Source organism: Lissotriton vulgaris, unplaced genomic scaffold (genome assembly GCF_964263255.1).
Source record: "Lissotriton vulgaris unplaced genomic scaffold, aLisVul1.2 SCAFFOLD_2155, whole genome shotgun sequence".
NCBI lineage: Eukaryota > Metazoa > Chordata > Amphibia > Caudata > Salamandridae > Lissotriton > Lissotriton vulgaris.
In genome coordinates, this window is record NW_028249608.1 from 166211 (window position 1) to 182038 (window position 15828).

Here is a 15828-nt window from a genome sequence, read left to right on the forward strand (position 1 = left end):
AGGAGACATGTGTAGTGTGTTCTCTGCTCCCCTCAGAAGGCGCGTGCCTTGCCTCAGGAAGGAGACATGTGTAGTGTGTTCTCTGCTCCCCTCAGAAGGCGCGTGCCTTGCCTCAGGAAGGAGTAGACATGTGTAGTGTGTTCTCTGCTCCCCTCAGAAGGCGCGTGCCTTGCCTCAAGAAGGAGTAGACATGTGTAGTGTGTTCTCTGTTCCCTTCAGAAGGCGCGTGCCTTGCCTCAGGAAGGAGACGTGTAGTGTGTTCTCTGCTCCCCTCAGAAGGTGCGTGCCTTGCCTCAAGAAGGAGTAGACATGTGTAGTGTGTTCTCTGTTCCCTTCAGAAGGCGCGTGCCTTGCCTCAGGAAGGAGACGTGTAGTGTGTTCTCTGCTCCCCTCAGAAGGTGCGTGCCTTGCCTCAAGAAGGAGGAGACATGTAGTGTGTTCTCAGCTCCCCTCAGAAGGTGCGTGCCTTGCCTCAGGAAGGAGTAGTCCTGTGTAGTGTGTTCTCTGCTCCCCTCAGAAGGCGCGTGCCTTGTCTCTGGAAGGAGTAGACATGTAGTATGTTCTCTGCTCCCCTCCGAAGGCGCGTGGCTTGCCTCAGGAAGGAGGAGACCTGTAGTGTGTTCTCTGCTCCCCTCAGAATGTGCGTGCCTTGCCTCAGGAAGGTGGAGACATGTAGAGTGTTCTCTGCTCTCCTCAGAAGGCGCGTGCCTTGCCTCAGGAAGGAGTAGACATGTGTAGTGTGTTCTCTGCTCCCCTTAGAAGGCACGTGCCTTGCCTCAGGAAGGAGTAGACCTGTGTAGTGTGTTCTCTGCTCCCCTCAGAAGGCGCGTACCTTGCCTCAGGAAGGAGACATGTGTAGTGTGTTCTTCGCTTCCCTCAGAAGGCGCGTACCTTGCCTCAAGAAGGAGTAGACATGTGTAGTGTGTTCTCTGCTCCCGTCAGAAGGTGCGTGCCTTGCCTCAGGAAGGAGACCTGTGTAGTGTGTTCTCTGCTCCCCTCAGAAGGTGCGTACCTTACCCCCGGAAGGAGACGTGTAGTGTGTTCTCGGCTCCCCTCAGAAGGCGTGTGCCTTTCCTCAAGAAGGAGTAGACGTGTAGTGTGTTCTCTGCTCCCCTCAGAAGGTGCGCGCCTTGCCTCAGGAAGGAGACGTGTGTAGTGTGTTCTCTGCTCCCCTCAGAAGGCGCGTGCCTTGCCTCAGGAAGGAGACGTGTGTAGTGTATTCTCTGCTTCCTTGAGCAGGCGCGTGCCTTGCCTCAGGAAGGAGACATGTAGTGTGTTCTCAGCTCCCCTCAGAAGGCGCATGCCTTGCCACAGGAAGGAGGAGACATGTAGTGTGTTCTCTGCTCCCCTCAGAAGGCGCGTGCCTTGCCTCAGGAAGGAGTAGACATGTGTAGTGTGTTCTCTGCTCCCGTCAGAAGGTGCGTACCTTGCCTCAGGAAGGTGGAGACGGGTAGTGTGTTCTCTGCTCCCTCAGAAGGTGCGTGCCTTGCCTCAGGAAGGAGACGTGTAGTGTTCTCTGCTCCCCTCAGAAGGTGTGTACCTTGCCTCCGGAAGGAGACGTGTAGTGTGTTCTCTACTCCCCTCAGAAGGTGCGTACCTTGCCTCAGGAAGGAGACGTGTGTAGTGTATTCTCTGCTTCCTCGAGCAGGCGCGTGCCCCTCAGGAAGGAGACATGTAGTGTGTTCTCAGCTCCCCTCTGAAGGTGCATGCCTTGCCTCAGGAAGGAGGAGACATGTAGTGTGTTCTCTGCTACCCTCAGAAGGTGCGTGCCTTGTCTCTGGAAGGAGTAGACATGTGTAGTGTGTTCTCTGCTCCCCTCAGAAGGCGCGTGCCTTGCCTCTGGAATGAGTAGACATGTGTAGTGTGTTCTCAGCTCCCCTCAGAAGGTGCATGCCTTGCCTCAGGAAGGAGGAGACATGTAGTGTGTTCTCTGCTCCCCTCAGAAGGCGCGTGCCTTGCCTCAGGAAGGAGTAGACATGTGTAGTGTGTTCTCAGCTCCCCTCAGAAGGTGCATGCCTTGCCTCAGGAAGGAGGAGACATGTAGTGTGTTCTCTGCTCCCCTCAGAAGGCGCGTGCCTTGCCTCTGGAAGGAGTAGACATGTGTAGTGTGTTCTCTGCTCCCCTCAGAAGGCGCGTGCCTTGCCTCTGGAAGGAGTAGACATGTGTAGTGTGTTCTCTGCTCCCCTCAGAAGGTGCATGCCTTGCCTCAGGAAGGAGGAGACATGTAGTGTGTTCTCTGCTCCCCTCAGAAGGCACGTGCCTTGCCTCTGGAAGGAGTAGACATGTGTAGTGTGTTCTCTGCTCCCCTCAGAAGGTGTGTACCTTGCCTCAGGAAGGAGACATATAGTGTGTTCTCTGCTCCCCTCAGAAGGCGCGTGCCTTGCCTCAGGATGGAGGAGACATGTAGTGTGTTCTCTGCTCCCCTCAGAAGGCGCGTGCCTTGTCTCTGGAAGGAGTAGACATGTAGTGTGTTCTCTGCTCCCCTCAGAAGGCGCGTGCCTTGCCTCAGGAAGGAGGAGACATGTAGTGTGTTCTCTGCTCCCCTCAGAAGGCGCGTGCTTTGCCTCAGGAATGAGTAGACATGTGTAGTGTGTTCTCAGCTCCCCTCAGAAGGCGCGTACCTTGCTTCAGGAAGGTGGAGACGTGTAGTGTGTTCTCAGCTCCCCTCAGAAGGCGCGTGCCTTGCCTCTGGAAGTAGTAGACATGTAGTGTGTTCTCTGCTCCCCTCAGAAGGCGCGTGCCTTGCCTCAGGAAGGAGGAGACCTGTAGTGTGTTCTCTGCTCCCCTCAGAAGGCGCGTGCCTTGCCTCTGGAAGAAGTAGACATGTGTAGCGTGTTCTCTGCTCCCCTTAGAAGGTGCGCACCTTGCCTCAGGAAGGAGACATATGTAGTGTGTTCTCAGCTCCCCTCAGAAGGCGCGTGCCTTGTCTCTGGAAGGAGTAGACATGTGTAGTGTTCTCTGCTCCCATCAGAAGGCGCGTGCCTTGCCTCAGGAAGGAGACATGTAGTGTGTTCTCAGCTCCCCTCAGAAGGCGCGTGCCTTGTCTCTGGAAGGAGGAGACATGTAGTGTGTTCTCTGCTCCCCTCAGAAGGCGCATGCCTTGCCTCAGGAAGGAGGAGACATGTAGTGTGTTCTCTGCTCCCCTCAGAAGGCGCGTGCCTTGCCTCTGGAAGGAGTAGACATGTGTAGCGTGTTCTCTGCTCCCCTTAGAAGGTGCGCACCTTGCCTCAGGAAGGAGACATGTAGTGTGTTCTCAGCTCCCCTCAGAAGGCGCGTGCCTTGCCTCTGGAAGGAGTAGACATGTAGTGTGTTCTCTGCTCCCCTCAGAAGGCGCGTGCCTTGCCTCAGGAAGGAGGAGACATGTAGTGTGTTCTCAGCTCCCCTCAGAAGGCGCGTGCCTTGTCTCTGGAAGGAGTAGACATGTAGTGTGTTCTCTGCTCCCCTCAGAAGGCGCATGCCTTCCCTCAGGAAGGAGGAGACATGTAGTGTGTTCTCTGCTCCCCTCAGAAGGTGCGTGCCTTGCCTCAGGAAGGAGACATGTAGTGTGTTCTCTGCTCCCCTCAGAAGGCGCGTGCCTTGCCTCAGGAATGAGTAGACATGTGTAGTGTGTTCTCAGCTCCCCTCGGAAGGCGCGTACCTTGCCTCAGGAAGGTGGAGACGTGTAGTGTGTTCTCAGCTCCCCTCAGAAGGTGCGTGCCTTGCCTCTGGAAGGAGTAGACATGTAGTGTGTTCTCTACTCCCCACAGAAGGCGCATGACTTTCCTCAGGAAGGAGGAGACATGTAGTGTGTTCTCTGCTCCCCTCAGAAGGCGCGTGCCTTGCCTCAGGAAGGAGGAGACATGTAGTGTGTTCTCTGCTCCCCTCAGAAGGCGCATGCCTTGCCTCAGGAAGGAGTAGACATGTGTAGTGTGTTCTCTGCTCCCCTCAGAAGGCGCGTACCTTGTCTCTGGAAGGAGTAGACATGTAGTGTGTTCTCTGCTCCCCTCAGAAGGCGCGTGCCTTGCCTCAGGAAGGAGGAGACATGTAGTGTGCTCTCTGCTCCCCTCAGAAGGCGCGTGCCTTGTCTCTGGAAGGAGTAGACATGTAGTGTGTTCTCTGCTCCCCTCAGAAGGCGCGTGCCTTGCCTCAGGAAGGAGGAGACATGTAGTGTGTCCTCTGCTCCCCTCAGAAGGCGCGTGCCTTGTCTCTGGAAGGAGTAGACATGTAGTGTGTTCTCTGCTCCCCTCAGAAGGCGCGTTCCTTGCCTCAGGAAGGAGGAGACATGTAGTGTGTTCTCTGCTCCCCTCAGAAGGCGCATTCCTTGCCTCAGGAAGGAGTAGATATGTGTAGTGTGTTCTCTGCTCCCCTCAGAAGGCGCGTACCTTGCCTCAGGAAGGAGACATGTAGTGTGTTCTCTGCTCCCCTCAGAAGGCGCATGCCTTGCCTCAGGAAGGAGTAGACATGTGTAGTGTGTTCTCTGCTCCCCTCAGAAGGAGCGTACCTTGCCTCAGGAAGGTGGAGACGGGTAGTGTGTTCTCTGCTCCCTCAGAAGGTGCGTGCCTTGCCTCAGGAAGGAGACGTGTAGTGTTCTCTGCTCACCTCAGAAGGCGCGTACCTTGTCTCTGGAAGGAGTAGACATGTGTAGTGTTCTCTGCTCCCATCAGAAGGCGCGTGCCTTGCCTCTGGAAGGAGTAGACATGTGTAGTGTGTTCTCTGCTCCCCTCAGAAGGTGCGTGCCTTGCCTCAGGAAGGAGGAGACATGTAGTGTGTTCTCTGCTTCCCTCAAAAGGCGCGTGCCTTGCCTCTGGAAGGAGTAGACATGTGTTGTGTGTTCTCTGCTCCCCTCTAAAGGCGCGTACCTTGCCTCAGGAAGGAGACATGTAGTGTGTTCTCTGCTTCCTTGAGCAGGCGCGTGCCCCTCAGGAAGGAGACATGTAGTGTGTTCTCAGCTCCCCTCAGAAGGTGCATGCCTTGCCTCAGGAAGGAGGAGACATGTAGTGTGTTCTCTGCTCCCCTCAGAAGGCGCGTGCCTTGTCTCTGGAAGGAGTAGACATGTGTAGTGTGTTCTCTGCTCCCCTCAGAAGGCGCGTGCCTTGCCTCTGGAAGGAGTAGACATGTGTAGTGTGTTCTCTGCTCCCCTCAGAAGGTGCGTGCCTTGCCTCAGGAAGGAGGAGACATGTAGTGTGTTCTCTGCTCCCCTCAAAAGGCGCGTGCCTTGCCTCTGGAAGGAGTAGACATGTGTTGTGTGTTCTCTGCTCCCCTCAGAAGGCGCGTACCTTGCCTCAGGAAGGAGACATGTAGTGTGTTCTCAGCTCCCCTCAGAAGGCGCGTGCCTTGTCTCTGGAAGGAGTAGACATGTAGTGTGTTCTCTGCTCCCCTCAGAAGGCGCATGCCTTACCTCAGGAAGGAGGAGACATGTAGTGTGTTCTCAGCTCCCCTCAGAAGGCGCGTGCCTTGTCTCTGGAAGGAGTAGACATGTAGTGTGTTCTCTGCTCCCCTCAGAAGGCGCATGCCTTGCCTCAGGAAGGAGGAGACATGTAGTGTGTTCTCTGCTCCCCTCAGAAGGTGCGTGCCTTGCCTCAGGAAGGTGGAGATGTGTAGTGTGTTCTCTGCTCCCCTCAGAAGGCGCGTACTTTGCCTGAGGAAGGAGACATGTAGTGTGTTCTCTGCTCCCCTCAGAAGGCGCGTGCCTTGTCTCTGGAAGGAGTAGACATGTAGTGTGTTCTCAGCTCCCCTCAGAAGGTGCATGCCTTGCCTCAGGAAGGAGGAGACATGTAGTGTGTTCTCTGCTCCCCTCAGAAGGCGCGTGCCTTGCCTCAGGAATAAGTAGACATGTGTAGTGTGTTCTCAGCTCCCCTCAGAAGGCGCGTACCTTGCCTCAGGAAGGTGGAGACGTGTAGTGTGTTCTCTGCTCCCCTCAGAAGGCGCGTGCCTTGTCTCTGGAAGGAGTAGACATGTAGTGTGTTCTCTGCTCCCCTCAAAAGGCGCGTGCCTTGCCTCAGGAAGGAGGAGACATGTAGTGTGTTCTCTGCTCCCCTCAGAAGGTGCATGCCTTGCCTCAGGAAGGAGTAGACATGTGTAGTGTGTTCTCTGCTCCCCTCAGAAGGCGCGTGCCTTGCCTCAGGAAGGAGGAGACATGCGTAGTGTGTTCTCTGCTCCCCTCAGAAGGCGCGTGCCTTGCCTCAGGAAGGAGTAGACATGTAGTGTGTTCTCTGCTCCCCTCAGAAGGCGCGTGCCTTGCCTCAGGAAGGAGACATGTGTAGTGTGTTCTCTGCTCCCCTCAGAAGGCGCGTGCCTTGCCTCAGGAAGGAGTAGACATGTAGTGTGTTCTCTGCTCACCTCAGAAGGCGCGTGCCTTGCCTCAGGAAGGAGACATGTAGTGTGTTCTCTGCTCCCCTCAGAAGGCGCGTGCCTTGCCTCAGGAAGGAGACATGTGTAGTGTGTTCTCTGCTCCCCTCAGAAGGCGCGTGCCTTGCCTCAGGAAGGAGACATGTGTAGTGTGTTCTCTGCTCCCCTCAGAAGGCGCGTGCCTTGCCTCAGGAAGGAGGAGACATGTAGTGTGTTTTCTGCTCCCCTCAGAAGGCGCGTGCCTTGCCTCAGGAAGGAGACATGTGTAGTGTGTTCTCTGCTCCTCTCAGAAGGCGCGTGCCTTGCCTCAGGAAGGAGTAGACATGTAGTGTGTTCTCTGCTCCCCTCAGAAGGCGCGTGCCTTGCCTCAGGAAGGAGACATGTAGTGTGTTCTCTGCTCCCCTCAGAAGGCGCGTGCCTTGCCTCAGGAAGGAGACATGTGTAGTGTGTTCTCTGCTCCCCTCAGAAGGCGCGTGCCTTGCCTCAGGAAGGAGACATGTGTAGTGTGTTCTCTGCTCCCCTCAGAAGGCGCGTGCCTTGCCTCAGGAAGGAGTAGACATGTGTAGTGTGTTCTCTGCTCCCCTCAGAAGGCGCGTGCCTTGCCTCAAGAAGGAGTAGACATGTGTAGTGTGTTCTCTGTTCCCTTCAGAAGGCGCGTGCCTTGCCTCAGGAAGGAGACGTGTAGTGTGTTCTCTGCTCCCCTCAGAAGGTGCGTGCCTTGCCTCAAGAAGGAGTAGACATGTGTAGTGTGTTCTCTGTTCCCTTCAGAAGGCGCGTGCCTTGCCTCAGGAAGGAGACGTGTAGTGTGTTCTCTGCTCCCCTCAGAAGGTGCGTGCCTTGCCTCAAGAAGGAGTAGACATGTGTAGTGTCTTCTCTGCTCCCCTCAGAAGGCGCGTGCCCCTCAGGAAGGAGACATGTAGTGTGTTCTCAGCTCCCCTCAGAAGGTGCGTGCCTTGCCTCCGGAAGGAGACGTGTAGGGTGTTCTCTGCTCCCCTCAGAAGGCGCATGCCTTGCCTCAGGAAGGAGTAGACATGTGTAGTGTGTTCTCTGCTCCCTCAGAAGGCACGTGCCTTGCGTCAGGAAGGAGGAGACATGTGTAGTGTTCTCTGCTCCCCTCAGAAGGGGCATGCCTTGCCTCAGGAAGGAGTAGACATGTGTAGTGTGTTCTCTGCTCCCTCAGAAGGCACGTGCCTTGCGTCAGGAAGGAGGAGACATGTGTAGTGTGTTCTCTGCTCCCCTCAGAAGGTGCGTGCCTTGCCTCAAGAAGGAGTAGAGATGTGTAGTGTCTTCTCTGCTCCCCTCAGAAGGCGCGTGCCTTGTCTCTGGAATGAGTAGACATGCGTAGTGTGTTTTTGCCTGCTTGTTTATCCATCAGCCAGGTTCTCGTGTTCAAGGGGCCGACAGCAGCCGTGTTTCCCTCGCCATCAATAAGGTACATTGTGGCTGCAGCTAGGCCATAAATGTGTCATCCTTGCTCGGGCTAAGCTCAGCTCGTTGGATGCATCCTTCCTCCGCTCCAGGCCTGCGGGGATGTGTTCAGCAGATGCTGCAGGGATCTCTCCCCACCTGCAGAGCCCTGCAAGGGCGGATGAGCGGAGCTGGGGATGGAGCCCTGGATTGGAATCCCAGAGGTCGCTCTGGGAACCTAAACCTGTCACGAGCCTTCTGTTTGTGTTCTGATGCTTTCAAGTCATCGCCCTTAGACAGGCTTTGTTTATTTCTGGTGTGCTGTTTGAAGAGCAGTTCAGGGCAGGATGTGTGTGAGGCTCCATCCTCCAGGGGCTGCCCCACCTCCTCGGAGCTGACACGTGAAGCCTCGGGCCTGCCAAGATGTCTAGTATGTCTCACATGGAGGCCTCCCCCCAGCCGCTCAGAGCAGCGTCATCTCTGTGAACCAAGCCACTGTCCTGCAGCCATGAGTGCCATCTTGCTGTTGAGGGGTGAAGGTGCCATCCTCCTGCAACGGGTATCATCTTGGTGGAGGTGATGACATTTTACATACCATAGTAAGATGGCGTCCTCTGCCAGGCGGATGATGATTAAGCATTTGTGTGCCACATTCAAGTCTATCGTTTTTCATGACTCGATCTGCCAACCACGTGGAAATCCGCCTTGCTCCTGCTCCAGAGTGAAGGGTTGAAGCACGTCCTCTTTGAACAGGAACTCCCAGACCATGTGCAGCCTGTCTGGGCGTACTCCACGAGGTGCTGTTCGGTTCCTGTGGCGCAGTGAGCACGTGACGTACATCCGGCCTTACCTCTTGCTCTTAGGGAGTCCCACTTAGAAAGGCAAGTAGAAGATGGATGGAGGGCTTGAGTTAATTTGGACCATTGGTGGCTCCTCTGTCCTGTCCTACAGGCCTGGGTGCATGCAGTCGCGACATCCTTGAGTCCGCCAAGTACCTCTTGGGGTGCTCCTCTGTATACTCGTCTGAATCTGAAAGCTAAAATCTGTCTTTGCTGAGCGACTAAATGCCAGAGAGAGGAGGCGACCCGCCTCTTTTAAACTTGTTGATAAAATAACTTGCTCTGCGGATGACTTATTAGAATTTGGGCTCCATCTTAGTCATGCACAATGGTGGTGTGATGTGACCAAGCTATAAAGTGTGTGACGTGAAATCGGGATATGTCGTAGATACTATCTGACCAATGAGAGGGATTCTGTAAAATTCTCCGTAACACCTGTCCAGTCAGCTCACATCTGCCAAACTCAAGAGAACTTGTGCAAAGTAAGAATATGAAACTTTCCATTGACCTTTTTAACAATATCTGGACGTTGGCTTCTGCCAAAGAGGTTCTGGGAAAAGCTGCTGGCATACCATGTTTGTAAGTAATGTGATAACATTGCACATTTCTGTGCCGCACTCCTCGTGAACCGAAGTCCTCATTAATACCGAACCTAATGGTATTTGTTTTACTCCTCTACAAATATGAATGCCTGGTTGTAGCCTGGGATTTTTTTCTTTAAATATTCTGCATGAAAAAACCCAAGATGTGTACATCAGATGGACAGGATGCTATTGGAATTGTAGATGTGCCATGTCAGACTGCAGCTAAGATTAAGCGATCTTCCCAAAATGCAAAAGATACATTCATTGAATTGTTCGTGCTGGTGGAATCTCTCCCCCAGATGTGTCTGTGCAGTGACTCTGCGGCCAGACGGAACGGTTGCACCTGTAGCTGGGCGGCGTCTTCAGCGAGACGGCCATGTGGGTGGCCCTGCTTTCCTCTTCCATCAGATCCCTGCACATCAATGAATGTCACTTCCCTTGACGGGCGAGAAGTGTACCTCCCTCCCTGAGCGTCAATTAACATGCTAATTGCTCAGCCTCTCCCTGTTCCCAGGCCCCACCCTGTGCCCTCCCTTCTGAAGAGTTTAATGGCATTCCTGGTCTGCGGCATCCTTGGGGGCTCCTTGAAGCCCTGCCAAGTCTCAAGTGCCTCTGGCCTGGTTCACATGTCCGATGGGAATCCTGGTGGCTGGCTTGAAGAGGCTTCTGCTCGTGCAGGAAGGAAGCCCCTTTGCAGCCCCGGGTGCTGCCGGCGCCTCTGGGCTGAAGCTGCGGAGAAGGGTTCGAGGTCCCTGGGCTCCTGCTGTAAGTCCTGGAGGGCCACGGACAGAGGGGGCAGACACACACGTGTCAGGGATGGAGTGTGTGCTGTGTGAGGTGGGATGCCGCATATGTATATCTGACTGCGCCCATATTCTAAGGCCCATTGGATAAGTTCCCTCATTTTCTCTTAGGACCCGTTACACGCTGTGCGTCGACCATCAGCCACTGCTGGGACAGTTCAGTCTTTTTATACCTCTCCTGGGAGGAACACTTTTACATGGATCGGTGGGAAGGCCAAAGCACAGAACTGCTGATGGCATCTATGGACGACCAGGGATCCCTTATGAGCGGACAGGGACTTGCTATGCAATCCCAAAGTGCTAGTAGTGTGGTCGAGCAGCCTTAGGTTTCACACAGAGTTTTTAAATATAAATTATTTTAGTTCTGCAATGTTATCCTATGGAAGGAAGAACAAGTTCTGCAAACAGGCATAGTACAGCGACTTACAAGACCAATCTACAGTAGTTAAGTGAGTGGTAGCAAGGCCCAAGGGAACTCCAACAGTACAACACCAGCAGCACGGGGGTAGCTGGGTGCGGGGATGAAAACCGCGTCGGGAGCCCAATGTATTTCAGTGGAGATTGGTCACTGTGGAAAGAGGCTGCAGTCTGTGGCCAGAAGGCCAGTCGGGCTGATCCAGCAAGTGGGCTCAGGCCTTGCTATACTCTGAGACAGTGGGGACACCTTTGGTCCTCTTCTCCAAGGCCCAGGGGCGACGGGTGCAGGGATGTTCTTAGGCGTCTGTATTTTCCTTACCGGAGTAGTTGTGGTTGAGGGAGCCTGTGTGCAGAGGCTGCTGGTGACGTCTGAGTCTAAAAGGAGTAAAACCACAATGCACTCAAGCTCTGGAGGGCTGGGGGACCTTGTTGACACCAGTGGCACTCTTGTATTTGGTCTGGAGGCGGCCGGTGCACTGGTGGCTTTGGGTGTCTGGTTTTGGCAGTTCCAGAGGCCTCGGTATTCTCTTTTGGAGTTTCTTAAGTACAGCTCTGCCTTCACAGGTGTTCTTGAGTCCTTCTCCAAGGCAGGCAGTTCTCCCAGGTTTCTGGAGTCAACAGCTGTAGGGAAAGTCGACTTTGGTGCAGTTTTCGACAAGGGATGTAGACATGTCGGCAGGGTTGGTACAAGGTCTGCTGCTTCCTCTTTCTTCTCTCCTCTCTGCTTTTGCGGCTCTTCGGTGTCCTCTCTTGTCTCAGGTTGTCAAGATCTGCTTCTCTGGTGCCAGGGCTCCCCTAAAACCTGAATTTATGGGCTTTGGGGAGTGTAGGCTAGTAGCCAATGGGCTAATGACCTTTGGGATCACTATGCCCCTATATCCTGTGGAAAGTGGACATAACTCTGTTCCAGAATTCCTAAGTATGCCATCCCAAAGATGGCTACTTCTGAAAAAGCATGTCCACCTCACAGTAGCCCACCTTATGGGTGGCACTAGCCTGGAGGTTGCACACCTCCCTGACTGGCTAATTGTTCTGCCTGTCCAGGTGCCAAGGGGTCTCTAGACAGGGGGGTGGCTTGCTCTCCTATGAGGGGAGCCAGATTCACATTCCAAAGCGGGAGCTACTTTGAAGCCGGCCAGCCAAAGGAGGCTAATCAGCAGGTCATCCTGTGGAAGGCTGAGTTACCCCTCTTCCCGGTCAGGATTTTTTTCTGGGTCTCCTGAAAGCAAAGGCTCTCACCTTAGAAGGTCAGAACAGTGTCTCAGATGACAGGCTGTCAGAACCACTCAGAAAGGACACCAGATGCTGGTAGCTTTTCAGGGGCACCTCAAAGGTAGCCTCTGAGAGCATGTATTGGTAAACCCGATACTGGCATCAGTGTGGGTTTACCGATACAAGATGTTTGATACCAATCATTCCTATTTTCAGTGAAGCCATCATGTAGCTGGGAACTCGTTTTCACCAGTGTCCAGGACATGTCTTAAGATGGCTTCCCTGGTCACTAGTACTGGCAGTAATTGAACTGACCAGCACAGGGTATATCTGCTTATGCAGATATGCCCTTACATGTATTATTCAGCACCCTGCCTTAGGGCTGTTAACCCTGCTGTAGGGGTGACTTAGAAATATGACATGTAAGTGGTAGGGTATGGGGAACCACAGGATGCCGGAGACTCGTGCCAGGAGGAAATCAGATTCTGTTTACAACCGTGATCACCAACAATTAAATACCATCTACTGCTGGACTTTTGTTGAGGTTACATTACTGACTGGCATTTTACACATGGATCCTACGTTGTGTGGGATCTTAAGAGATATGCCCCTGCGGAAGGGACACTGACGACCCGAAATGCATCGGGCATGAAATTGAACATGTTCATGATATTGTGCATTGTGTAACATTTTGAATGTTGCACTTGTGTTGTATCCTGCATCTAAGAAATTTAGGGGCACATGCATCATTGTTTTTTGCGGTCGCAAAGGGGCAGATTTGCAGAATCAGCCCCTTTATGCCTGCAATTTTTGCATTTGGGATGCATCATCCCAAATGCAAAAATCACTATTTAAGTAATCGCAAAATGTGCGATTACTTGAATTGCGATTACATTTAGGGAATCACAAATTGCAATCCCCTAAATGAAATGTAACAACAACAAAAATTGCGATTTCGCTTTTAAGAAACGCAAATTACCATCAACTTAAAGTTGATGGTAATTTGCAAAAACTTTGAAAAATGCACAAAAGTGTATTTTTCAAAGTTCTGTGTTGCACACAAACATGGTCTTGGGGCATGTGTGTGCCACATGCTTTTCAATTGCACTTTCAGGGGTGCATCAGGGTGTCCTTTTGGCACCCTTGAAATTGCATGCGCAATCTGCGAGTACCTATTTGGTACTTGCAAATTGCAAATGCAATTCCCATTAATTCCTATGCCCATAGGAATGAATGGGAAGCCATTCCTTATTTGCGATTCGCAATTTGCAAGTCGCAAATAAGGAATGTGTAGGAATCGCTCATTTTTTTGCAATTCCTACATGCATAAGGAATCCATTTTAAATACTGTAGCTGCAACTGGAGGAAATACTAGTGATGAATTAAATCTATATAGCAATACCTGGAATAATACAAATGAGGATTTCAGTCTATAAAGCTAAACCCAAAATGATACCAAAGAAGAATGTACCCACTAGGTGTACATTTATCACCAGACTTCTTGGTGCCCGCACAATGTTGATTGTAATTTAGCACTTTGTTTTTAAATGTGATTGGTGGTCTGAAAGTAATTTTTTGATTATTCTTCTCTTTCCTCAGGATGTTCTTTTGTTGAGCCAGTTCATTCGTGCGGAGGGAGGGATGCTTTCCAGACGCGTCACTGGACTCTGTGCAGAAGAACACAAGAAAGTAGCCATTTGTGTTGCAATGGCTCATAGATCAGGTACATCTTACATTTCTGAATTCTCCATACCATACCAATCCCTGATGGGTTGTCTGGAATTTGGATTGTGGATGTTTGTTATAATTTGTGTAACATCCAGAGTGTGCAGAGCTCTGCTTGGGTGTGCTAGCAGTCCACTAAAAGGCACCGTTGTGCATTGGCTTGATCAGCGATTCCTGCCTTCATGGTGTTTGTGTCTGGCTGAGTTTGTCTACTTAAAATGAGCCAAGGTGTGTGTTTGCTTTGTTTCATGTTCTTGAATGAAAATGGTTGACTATATGCAGAGTAGATAACCAAGGTGGTTCTAGTGCATTGTAAGGCAAAGTAAAGCTATTCACAGTGGTGCTGTATTAGATTTGACCATCACCACAATGTTCAATTGCATTTGGCGCACTACTGGATGCATGACAGTATGGTGAACATTCTGGTTTGTGTGTTCTCTTTGACTGCAGTTCTGTAGAAGAGCAATCCATTATGCTTTAGGTGTTCGCATCAGTCTCACGACCCCTGAAGCACTTTGCGGACATATAACCCACTACTGGGTGAGAGCCCAGTGTTAATGGTTAGGCAAGTATAAGGGTTTTAGTTGGTCATTATGTTGATGAGCATGTAGCATTTGTGCATTTATTCTTTTGTTATGTTGGCAGTATTGGGTTGAAGGTAACAATCATTTTTCATTTTTTGGGTGCGTTTTGATTAGCAGGATCTTTGAGTTTACTAATGTTGAGGAGTGGCATCTGTATTATACTTGTTCCTGCGTGCTAATGTGGGTGCATCTTGTGTTTTGTGGTGTTGGTGTTGGTGTTGGCGCATCTGTCGGTTCAAGCAACAGAGAGCAGGGGACAGGAGTTTCTCTGTCCTAGCCGATTGCAGCGCCCCAGCCGCCGCTGGGCCGGCCGCTTGCCTGCACCCGTTTTTTACCGCCGCTGCCTGCCTGCAGCCCCGCCCCCACGCCAGACGATTGGCTACCACGATCCCGCCTCCCAGCGGACCCGCCCTCCCGGCTCCCTTCTTATGACGCCCCCTCAGCGACCGCGCAGCGGACGCGCGCAGCGGGAGCACCGACTGAGCGCCGAAGGTGCGCCAAAGGTAAGCCCGTCTGCGCCCGTCCGTGCCTGGACCGCTCCCAGTGCCAGGACCCCTGGCCCCCGCAGACTCCAGCCCTCCCGCCGGACCTACGACGCCACTGAACACTACGCACTCAACGCCGGCCGAACCCCGGGTTGCTACCGAGCCACCCCGAGACGCACCCATGGACCTTTCTGCTGCCACTCCTGCAAGTTCACCTGCATCCGGACCTGCACCACTCCTGCACCGACCAAGACCAAGACGAGCAACAGCAGCAGCCACCTGAAATGCATCCTGCTCAACACCCGCTCCGTCCACAGATACGCCGTCGAGCTCTGGAACCTGCTCGACACTACTTCACCAGACGTCGCCTTCCTCACGGAAACCTGGATGAATGCCTCTTCAGCGCCCGACATCGCCATCCCAGACGGCTATAAGATCATCCGAAGGGACCGCATCAACCAGACCGGAGGAGGCATCGCCATCATCCACAGGAACACCATCCGCATCACGACCAACACTGACGACACCCTCGCACCCGCCGAGCACCTCCACTTCCTGGTCCACATCAACCCCAAGACCACCCTCAGAGGCACCCTCATCTACAGACCCCCGGGACCACGCACACAATTCAGCGAAGACATCGACGACTTCATCATCCCGCACGCCCTCCCCTCCGTTGACTACATCCTCCTCGGGGACCTCAACTTCCACCTGGAGAACAACAACGACCGCAACACCACCACCCTGCTGGACAACCTCGCAAACCTCGGACTCTAGCAGCTGGTGACCACCCCCACCCACTACGCCGGACACACACTCGACCCAGTCTTCTCATCCAGCAAGGACATCGCCTTCAGCCACGCCACTGGACTCCACTGGACGGACCACAGCTGTGTCCACTTCAGCTTCAAAAGTACCACGATCCACCACCAACAGCAACAGGTTGCACGCAGAAGCTGGAACAAGATCACAGCCGACCAGCTCGCGACTTCCCTGAGCAAGAACCCACCCACCAGCGCAACGAACCCCAGCCAAGCGGCCACCAACCTCACGAAGTGGATCAGCGACTGTGCAGACGACCTCGCCCCCCTGAGGACCCCGCCTAGCAGACCCGGCAGCAAGAAAGCCCCATGGTTCACCGACGAACTCAAGAGCTCCAAGAAGAACTGCCGAGCCCTCGAGAGAACCTGGCGCAGAGACCCAACACATGACAACATGACTGCCCTCAAGCTCGCCACCCGAAAACACCACCAACTCATCCACGCAACCAAGAAAACTGCATTCAAGGAACGACTGGACAACAACGCACACAACAGCAAGGAACTCTTCAACATCGTCAAAGAGCTCTCCAACCCCAACGCCGGAAACAACTACATCACCCCTTCGCAAGACCTCTGCAACTCCCTCGCCTCCTACTTCCACAACAAGATAGCGGACATACACAA

The 15828-nt window shown here is 53.2% G+C and overlaps 1 protein-coding gene across 2 annotated transcripts in view; it reads left to right on the forward strand.

Annotated features, from left to right (window-relative positions):
- Positions 1 to 15828, forward strand: part of LOC147663529 (large ribosomal subunit protein mL66-like) — a 213029-nt gene that overhangs the window by 95851 nt on the left and 101350 nt on the right. For both annotated transcript variants that reach the window (XM_086950384.1, XM_086950385.1), the window contains one exon: positions 13189 to 13312. In XM_086950384.1, coding sequence (XP_086806510.1) covers positions 13189 to 13312 — 124 coding nt within the window. The remainder of the gene's footprint in view (positions 1 to 13188; positions 13313 to 15828) is intronic.